We start from the raw sequence: 10,838 nt of genomic DNA, 5'->3' as shown, positions 1-10,838 counted from the left end.
TTCCTCTTCTTCTTCTCCACCCTTGCTACATGCGTCCTGAAGCACGTGAGTCACGGACTGATTTCTGTCTCTCGGTTTTAGAGTAGACGTATTATAATGTGATGATTTCCCCGGCCGGTTAAACACTACTCCACTGATCATGATGTAGAGATGATGTTTGTGTGTATGAATATTCTCATGAAGGCGCTCAGTTTGGGGCCGTTACGCTCTCATATGGTTGTAGTGCTTATTGTATTGTAAAGTATTCAATGTCTCTGCAAGGTCAAAGAAAAACAGACATAAAGGGTAAAGTGATGCAGTACTGACCCGGTTCTCACAGTGGAGTCTGGGTTCTACTGTAGTACTGAATTATTATTAATATGATTATTATTTAATTTAAAAATGTTCTGTGAGTGGAAAGTACACAAATAAAAATCTCTAATAGCCGGTATGAAGCCAAAAATACTATTGAAGACATAGTAGTAATAATAACAATAAGCCTGATATTTAAATGGCTAATGAATCTATACTGAGATAATAAACGTTCAAGAATTCCTGAATTCCTAAAATCCTGAAATCCTGAAATCCAGCTACACATCATGGGTTCTTTGGGGGTGTTTTTGGAAAATTGCTGGCTGGAGCGTTTTGTTTTTTTGTTTGTTTGTTTGTTTGTTTGTTTGTTCGTTTTTTGTGCTGATGTGAAAAAAGTGGCTCACGTGATGTGCACGCTGTAACCATAGCAACCGCCGATCAGGTATCAGCTAACTCACTCGCCAACAGCTGCGTGTTCTCTACATTAGGGTTCTTATTATCAGTAATGAAGGTGAAGTCAAGATCAGTGTGAACACACACACACACACACACACACACACACACACACACACACACTGTTATTTTAGCTGGTACATTAACGAGGAGATATTTTCAGTCCAGTATGTTAATCTCATCATACTCACTTACAAACTAGACTCGTTTTTTCACCAGCACTTTGTCCTCCATGTTTGTTTTTTCCTGTTTGCAATGCCACCTGAGATCTCGACAGCACTCACCACTTTTTGTGAAAAGTTGTTCTTTTTTTAAAAAAAACTTTCGTAAACTTGAATGTGAGCAAAAACATAGATAGTGTTTTTTTTTTTTTTTTTTTTTTTTTTTTTTTTTTTTTTTGTTTGTTTGTTTGTTTGTTTTTAAAGCATCCATATTCCCGGTGGATTAGGTGGATACCTGAGCTGCAGTTGTGGAAAAAGAGAAAGAAAGGGTTGAGTGTAGGATTGAGATACAAACAAGGTCCATAATGATGACTAGATGAAAACAGAAGAAAAGGCTGGTTTCTAAGGAACGACTGACAGTGTAGTGTAAATATAAAGACAGACAGGAAGTTTGTAAGTGGATGTACAAGCTGGAGAGATGGAAACCTGGTCAGGGACCTGAAAGTACTATATCTCTGCTTCCTGGATAAGGGGAACTGCAGAGGAACTCCTTGCTCGCCCTGGGATCCAACACTACTCCTCAAGTCCACCAGATACTGAAGTCTTCCATCACAGCCACCACATCATCCACAGAACAAGGAGCCACTGGCTTGATAATGAAGATACAGGTTGCTTTAATGATCAAATTGATAACTCATTTGAAAAGGTCTACTTTTTGGGAGGTGATCTTACAGAAGGTTTCGGTCTCGGGCGGAAAGCCACACCCAATCGCTTGATTGGATCTCAGGAAGCTCACTATTGTGACAGCCCATGTGATGCTTTTGTCTTCTGTAGCAGCCCAAGAGCCCTACACAGACAGACAGACAGACAGACAGACAGACAGACAGCAGCTCCTCTGCTAAACCGATAGAAGTAACACACTACCACAAGACCCGGTGTCTGTCTGTCTGCGGTTCTTACAGTTGAAAGATGGCTGATATCTCTGGAAGATACGCTGGAAGAGGGTGAGGTAGGACGTTTTTAGGAATCTCTCATGTTCTGGACTAGCCTGTTCTCACTGTGCGTTTGTCTTCTGGTGGTAGTCCAAAGTGAGGTTCATAGACTAGTGACTGGTCTATGAAGGCTCTACAGTGATTGGTCTATGAAGGCTCTACAGTGATTGGTCTGGACTGTTGGACTGGTCTCTGAAGGCTCTACAGTGACTGGTGAAGGTTCGCCACATTTGTGATGCGAATTAAGGAGCCTCACACTGTGCTGATATTCTCTCAGAGCCCACTAGAGTGAAAATCGTAAATGTTTTATTTTGTGAAAGAAACATACAAATTACAATTTTTATTTATTAAAGTATATATGATGCTATTTATCCGTTTACAGTTACATGTAATGTTGTGGAAACAAGTTAGTTCTTGCTCTAATAAGATAAAAATCGCGCCTTGTCATCTTCTGCTACCGAGAAACCGCAAAGAAAACCGGCGTAAACTCGTCTGTCCTGAAGATGTGGGAAAAATTCAGAAGCGCCGTGGTATAAAGGTGAAATAATTGCGTGGATAGTGACTTAGCGAAGTGTTGAGAAGACCTTCGTTGATGAACCCCAGGATTAGCTAGACCATAAGGCATAATGAGGAACTCGCGGTGTTCCCAGTGGTGCCAAAAGTGCTTTTACACTCATCGTTATCATGAATACGAATGAGGCTGTAGGACCCGTGGAGGTCTGGTTCTGCTTAATAACTTGAATAGAGGAGAACTGTGTGTGTACTCATTCTTCTGTGTTTTTCTCTCAGTTCTCATGGTTCCATACCGCGAATAAAGTATATATGTTTTTCTTCTCAGGACTGTCGGACTTTGCACCGTATTTCCATGACAATGGGAACATGGCGTTGTTTAGCATCTCTGAAGACACACCAGTGGGTGAGGGACACATGTATTCCTCATACACACTCATGGATACACACTCTGTATTACAGGGTTAATCATTTACCCTAAGATTAACCATATGCTAATGGATTATGGTTGTGTCAGTCATGTATGAGGGTTATAACGAGGCCGATCACTCCCTAATCCATGTCACAACACTTCCCCGTGTCTCGTTCTCACGTCTCGTACATGAGCTGCAAAACACTTTGTTTTATCTTCAGAAACCTAGAACGTGTCAACAGCCGCATGGTACTTGGAGAATTTGTAATGAATTGTAAGCTGAACAATGAGAGATTAACAGTGTTCTGTAGCAGTGTTAAAGTTCACAACATAAGAACGAAGAGTTCTTACTTCAGCAACGTTCAAATGAATAACAGCGGCTAAAAACATCCATCGAAATAAATGCTAACTTTAGCAGCATGTTGAATTTTGCTCGAGTTTTAGAAAAAGCTTTTAAACATTACATTTGTTGTAGTTGTAGTGTTTTTCAGTCGGTTGGTTATTGTTCAGTGTAGTTTAGATGGAGGTGATGAAACACAGCAGCGATTTCGGTCTCTAAACTCCAATGATTTTAAAGAAAGAAAAATTTCATTTTTTGTAGATTTTACAGCGTGTTCTCCAATACGCACACCGCCATCAGCTGCTCTGTGAAGGTTCTGTCCTTCTTTGCAGTGTGTGAGCTGAATTAAAGTCCTAATTAAACTTAATTAAAGTAAATGACTTTCAGTGAAAATCACCGAGTATGCCATTTCTCTCTAGATAGCGTTATATAGGTTTTATAATATATAAAGTTTTATAATATATATTATAGAGTCCTCTCTATAATATAACGTATATTAACCTAAAGACGGCTTTACGCCGTACGTTTTCCGGCTCGATTCGACCCAGACTGGGATCACGTTCTGGTGACGAAATCATGCGGCTTTCACACCGAGTGCTAATCACCTCAGTCCATCTCACACGAACATGAGAAGGTAGTGTGTGTTCGCTCTCGGTGGCTGATTTCAGTCTCCAGCCGACACACTGATGAAGTGCAGATGGAAAGCAAGGTGTTGATTAGTTTATTACGTCAAACAACAACACACCAACATATATGTGTGTATTGAGTGTAAAAGTGTTGGTTTCTGTGTATGTGTGTGTGTGTGTGTGTGTGTGTGCTTTAGGATCTCAGGTGTTCATTCTGAATGGGACAGACCCGGAGGGAGACGAGGTCTGGTACGATATTAGCTTTGAGAACGGCTCTAAAGAGTACTTCCGGGTCGAGCCCAAATCAGGACGAGTCACTCTGATCCAGGAACTGGACCGAGAGGTGAGACTCAGATATAAAACGAACATACATCAAACATACATTCTGTACTCAGATATGTGCTGCGCTCCAACATGGACTATACTCACATACGATGGATATAAAAAGTCTACACACCCCTGTTAAAATGGCAGGTTTTTGGGAGGTAAAAGTAAGATAAATCATGTCAGAACTTTTCCCACGCTCACTGTGAAATCACGACGTATAAAAATGAAGTGAAAAACAATCAGAAACATTTTAGGGAAAAATAGGGAAAAAAAATCTGGTTGTGTAAGTGTTCACACCCTTTTATAATTGGGGGTGTGGCTGTGTCCAGGATCAACCAATCACACTCAATCTCATGTCCAAAAGTAAATATCATACAACCGTGATCAATGAAATGATTCTGATGAACCCTAAATGAAGCCCGGCTGTTTCTGTAGCAGTTTCTTTGCATCTTCTTGGTTTCATCCGACTGCTGAAGCCAAAGAGCTCATCAAGCATGTACGGTATCTCACTTGTCGAAAGATATTGATCGGGAGAGCAAAGGGGTATAAAAGAATTTCCAAAAATTAGCTGTACCATGGAAGGCCATCATCAACGTGTGGAGAAAATGGAGCACCACGGTGACATCACCAAAAACAGTACGTCCTCAAAAATGTCTAAACGGACAAGACAAAAACTTACCAGGGAGGCTGTTGAGAGACCTACGGCAACAGTAAAGGAGCTGCAGGAACATCTGACGAGTACTGAGTACTCTCTGCATGTGACAACTATCTCTTGTATTCTTCACATGTCTGGGAAGATTAGCTGGGATATGGGGTAGGGCGGCTAGACTGAAGCCACCTTTCTCACAAAAAGCTCAACTATGTGTTATAGTCTGATGAGAAAAACTCCAAAAGGTATCATAATTCCATCATTCCAAAAGGGATGTTTGGTGCAAAAAGAAGCACATCCTCAAAAGAACACCATCCCCACGGTGAAGCCCGGTGGTGGCGGCATCATGCGTCGGTGCTGCTTTTCTTCCACACAAGGTGGAAGGAATCATGAACAGCTATAAATACCAGTCGGTTCTTTAGTGCAAAACCTTCAGGTGTCTGCTAGTCAGCTAAAGATGAAACGGAACTTCACCTTTCGGCACGGCCCAAAGCACACATCCAAATCGATGAAGGAACGGCTTAACCGGAAGAAGATCAATGTTATTGAATGACCTAGCCCGAGCCCAGACCTGAAAACAGCTACAAATCTGTAGGGTGACCTGAAGCATGCTGTGCGCAGGAGATACCCTCACAGTTCGATGGATTTAAAATGTTTTTGAAAGAAAGAGTAGAAAAATATTGCCAAGTCAAAATGTGCCACGCTGATAGACTCTTAGCCAAAAAGATTGAGTGGTGTAATAAACGATAAATGGCGCACTTATATAGAGCTTTTATCCAAAGCGCTCTACACTGTGTCTCATTCACCCATTCACACACACACACACACACACACACACACACCAGTGGTAGCAGAGCTGCCATGCAAAGCGCTAACTTGCCATCGGGAGCAACTTGGGGTTCAGTGTCTTGCCCGAGGACACTTCGGTATGTGGAGTCACGTGGGCCGGGAATCGAACCGCCAACCCTACGATTAGTGGACATCCCGCTCCACCACCTGATCCACAGCCGCCAAAGTAATAAAATCAAAAGGTGCTTCAACAAAGTATTAGATTAGGGGTGTGCATACTTATGCAACCAGGTTATTGTAAATTTTTTCCCCTATTTTACTTTAGTATATGTCATAGTACAGTACAGTTCTCAGTAAAGTGCATGTTGACATATACTACATGTCTCACTATACTATACTATGCAACATATAATATTACAACTTGTACTATGTGAAAAGTACTAAAGCATGTATTATACTCCAACACGTACTATACTCCAACACGTACTATACTCCAACACGTACTATACTCTATCACGTACTATACTCCAACACGTACTATACTCCAACACGTACTATACTCCAACACGTACTATACTCCATCACGTACTATACTCCATCACGTACTATACTCCAACACGTAATATACTCCAACACGTACTATACTCCAACACGTAATATACTCCATCACGTACTATACTCCATCACGTACTATACTCCAACACGTAATATACTCCAACACGTAATATACTCCATCACGTACTATACTCCAACACGTACTATACTCCATCACGTACTATACTCCATCACGTACTATACTCCAACACGTACTATACTCCAACACGTAATATACTCCAACACGTAATATACTCCAACACGAAATATACTCCATCACGTACTATACTCCATCACGTACTATACTCCATCACGTACTATACTCCAACACGTACTATACTCCAACACGTACTATACTCCAACACGTACTATACTCCAACACGTACTATACTCCAACACGTAATATACTCCAACGTGTACTATACTCCAACGTGTAATATACTCCAACACGTACTATACTCCAACACGTACTATACTCCAACACGAAATATACTCCAACACGTACTATACTCCAACACGTACTATACTCCAACACGTACTATACTCCATCACGTACTATACTCCAACACGTACTATACTCCAACACGAAATATACTCCAACACGTACTATACTCCATCACGTACTATACTCCAACACGTACTATACTCCAACACGTACTATACTCCAACACGTACTATACTCCAACACGTACTATACTCCATCACGTACTATACTCCAACACGTACTATACTCCAACACGAAATATACTCCATCACGTACTATACTCCATCACGTACTATACTCCAACATGAAATATACTCCAACACGTACTATACTCCAACACGTACTATACTCCATCACGTACTATACTCCAACATGAAATATACTCCAACACGTACTATACTCCAACATGAAATATACTCCAACACGTACTATACTCCAACACGTACTATACTCCAACACGTACTATACTCCAACATGAAATATACTCCAACACGTACTATACTCCAACACGTACTATACTCCAACACGTACTATACTCCAACACGAAATATACTCCAACACGTACTATACTCCATCACGTACTATACTCCATCACGTACTATACTCCAACATGAAATATACTCCAACACGTAATATACTCCAACACGTACTATACTCCAACACGAAATATACTCCAACACGTACTATACTCCATCACGTACTATACTCCATCACGTACTATACTCCAACACGTAATATACTCCAACACGTACTATACTCCAACGTGTAATATACTCCAACACGTACTATACTCCAACACGTACTATACTCCATCACGTACTATACTCCAACACGTACTATACTCCAACACGAAATATACTCCAACACGTACTATACTCCAACACGTACTATACTCCAACACGTAATATACTCCAACACGTAATATACTCCAACACGTACTATACTCCATCACGTACTATACTCCAACACGTACTATACTCCATCACGTACTATACTCCAACACGTAATATACTCCAACACGAAATATACTCCAACACGTACTATACTCCAACACGTACTATACTCCAACACGTAATATACTCCATCACGTACTATACTCCAACACGTAATATACTCCAACACGTACTATACTCCATCACGTACTATACTCCAACACGTACTATACTCCAACACGTACTATACTCCATCACGTACTATACTCCATCACGTACTATACTCCAACACGTACTATACTCCAACACGTACTATACTCCATCACGTACTATACTCCAACGTGTAATATACTCCATCACGTACTATACTCCAACGTGTAATATACTCCAACACGTACTATACTCCAACGTGTAATATACTCCAACACGTACTATACTCCAACACGTACTATACTCCAACGTGTAATATACTCCAACACGTACTATACTCCAACGTGTAATATACTCCAACACGTACTATACTCCAACACGTAATATACTCCAACACGTACTATACTCCAACACGTAATATACTCCAACACGTACTATACTCCATCACGTACTATACTCCAACACGTACTATACTCCAACACGTAATATACTCCAACACGTACTATACTCCAACACGTAATATACTCCAACACGTACTATACTCCATCACGTACTATACTCCAACACGTACTATACTCCAACACGTACTATACTCCAACACGTACTATACTCCAACACGTTTGGTCTTTATGATGTTTCTTTGTTTCATATCCAGGTTGAAAATGAAATTGTGGTGTTGGTCAGCATCACTGATGGCAGGAATAAGGTAACACTGCTGGACAGATGTTGCATTCCACTATTTATGACAGATGTTGAGGTTTTTTTAAGGATTTATCTTTATTAAATTTGACTCATGGAGCTCTAATGTTTTGAAATAGCATTTTATGGTATTGAAAATGGGCTTATTATAAGGCTCTGTGAGGTCTTTTTAAAATTTAGAAAGTTTAATAGTGAAGTCAGTGCAGTGTTGTGTCTAAACCTTGATCACAAACATGGCTGCTATTGCTACAGGCTGGTGTTGACATTAGCTAGCTAACTACCTGGAGACATTCTTGTAACGTAAAGACAGTGATTAACTGACCTGGGCTTTACAATTACACTGTGTATGTTACAGAGCAATAATTTCCATATTTAAATTCTGTGTGTTTGAGTATTACTCTCTCCACAGTGTAATAAAGGTCACTGCAGGGCCGATGTCTGAGATGCAGTTTGTTTTTATTTCCTCAGGTGGTAGAGAAAGTGCGTGTGTTTGTCTCAGATGCTAACGATGAAAAGCCTGAGTTTCTCAGCCTGCCCTACATCGTCAACGTCCCAGAGGTCAGAACCCTTATATTCTTAACTTCATGCTATAGTGAAACACTTTCCCCTGATAGACTGATTATCTGTGCATTCATACCTTAAAGCTAAAGGGGCGGGGCTAGCGAACGGAGCTTTCATCACGGCTATGTTTGGAAAGGAAATGGTAGGAAGTTCACAGTTGTAAAGTGAAAGACAATAAAGTTGACAATTATATAGAAATTCTTTGCTATTTTACTGTGTTTAGTGAAATGAACAACATAAAGCAAGTATACAGTTCTCAGTGCTCATAAATTTACACACCCCTTGCAGAATCTGCAAAATGGTAATAGAGCCCCTTGTTTGTCCTACCCACTGTTCTTCAGAAAAATCCGATCATCCTGTTTAAAAGTTTACACCCCCCTGGATCTTAATGTATCGTGTTGCCTTCTTGAGCGTCAGTGAGCGTTTGCACCTTGTCTGATAGTCGTGTACGAGTCCCTCAGTCGTCCTCGGTGTGAAAAGACGGATCTGAACATCATATAGCTGCTGTTGGAAAGAGCTCAGATATGTAGTAGATGCCGGAAAAGTAAAGAACGTGCAGGACCTGGAGGATTTTCCTGAAGAACAGTGGGCGGTTTAACTGCTCGGGACGAACGAGGGACTCGTGAAGAACTCTCACAGAACGTAAACACATCACGTCGTGGATCATCCAGGTCACGACACACGGTATTAATAATCAAGGGTGTGTAAACTTTTGAACTGGTTCATTTGTGTAAATTGTGTCTTGTGTTCTATATGTAAACATCTGTGATGTGAAATAGCTCCTTCAGGGCAGGACTACATGAAAAATAATGCAATTTTAGTGATTCCTTTTCAATTATTAACATTTTGCAGATTCAGTAAGGGGTGTGTAAATTTATGAGCACAACTGTAAAGTTTCGGGTCTGTATTCAGTCCTTTATTTATGTAAATATAGTGTGTGAGTTATTAATGCATGGACTGCAGTGATGTTGATGAGACGCGGCGCTGTGTGTTGTGTTGAAGGACACGGAGGCAGGACGCAGCATTTTTAAAGTTCGAGCTGTGGATAAAGACCTCGGCTCTGGAGGAAGCGTCACGTATTTCCTGCAGGTGAGATTCTAGATTATAAACCATGATAAAGCTCAAAAATCTGTTGTTGATTTGATTCCGTTTTAGACAGCATTATAAATATTTCAGGATGTTCATTTCCTTCTTGCCGAATCAGCAATAATCAGTGTCTATATTTCTAATCTGATATTTCTCTAATAGTTTTTCTATATCCAGAGTCTGAGTTAGTCTGTACTGTACACAATGACTGAAAGAATCAAGCTGCCTGACTGTTTCCGTTCAACTGAATCAAAACTAAAGACATTTCAGAGCAGTGTAAGAAAATATGAACTAATCTCCACCATCACGGTCTGAAGAGGTTTATTTCGGTTTTATTCGATCCTTTTTCTGAAAAATCTCACCGTATCTTTGTAACTTTAAGTTTTCGACATCTTCAAGACAGAGGAGTTTACGCTTCCTTGCAGTCTCTCAGTAACACGACAGTCTGTGGGGTTTTCTGTCTTATTGACTTGAAGAGAGAGAATAGAGAGAGAGAATAGAGAGAGAAAATAGAGAGAGAGAATAAAGAGAGAAAATAGAGAGAGAGAATAAAGAGAGAGAATAAAGAGAGAGAATAAAGAGAGAGAATAAAGAGAGAGAATAGAGAGAGGGAATAGAGAGAGAGAATAAAGAGAGAGGGAATAGAGAGAGGGAATAGAGAGAGAGAATAGAGAGAGAGAATAGAGAGAGAATAGAGAGAGAATAGAGAGAGGGAATAGAGAGAGAGAATAGAGAGAGAATAGAGAGAGAATAGAGAGAGGGAATAGAGAGAGAATAGAGAG

At 40.4% G+C, this 10,838-nt stretch overlaps 1 protein-coding gene across 1 annotated transcript in view; it reads left to right on the top strand.

Annotated features, from left to right (window-relative positions):
- The first annotated feature begins 2,699 nt into the window (after positions 1 to 2,699).
- LOC108273624 (cadherin-related family member 1) overlaps positions 2,700 to 10,838 on the top strand; it is a 27,658-nt gene continuing 19,519 nt past the window's right edge. Inside the window, exons 1-5 of the mRNA XM_017482982.3 lie at positions 2,700 to 2,813; positions 3,983 to 4,128; positions 8,366 to 8,416; positions 8,878 to 8,967; positions 9,973 to 10,059. Of these exons, the coding sequence (XP_017338471.2) occupies positions 2,720 to 2,813; positions 3,983 to 4,128; positions 8,366 to 8,416; positions 8,878 to 8,967; positions 9,973 to 10,059 (468 nt within the window). The 5' untranslated portion in view covers positions 2,700 to 2,719. The remainder of the gene's footprint in view (positions 2,814 to 3,982; positions 4,129 to 8,365; positions 8,417 to 8,877; positions 8,968 to 9,972; positions 10,060 to 10,838) is intronic.

The sequence above is a fragment of the Ictalurus punctatus genome, chromosome 13 (genome assembly GCF_001660625.3).
Source record: "Ictalurus punctatus breed USDA103 chromosome 13, Coco_2.0, whole genome shotgun sequence".
NCBI classification, from domain to species: domain Eukaryota; kingdom Metazoa; phylum Chordata; class Actinopteri; order Siluriformes; family Ictaluridae; genus Ictalurus; species Ictalurus punctatus.
This window is presented reverse-complemented; position numbering and strand designations above follow the sequence as displayed.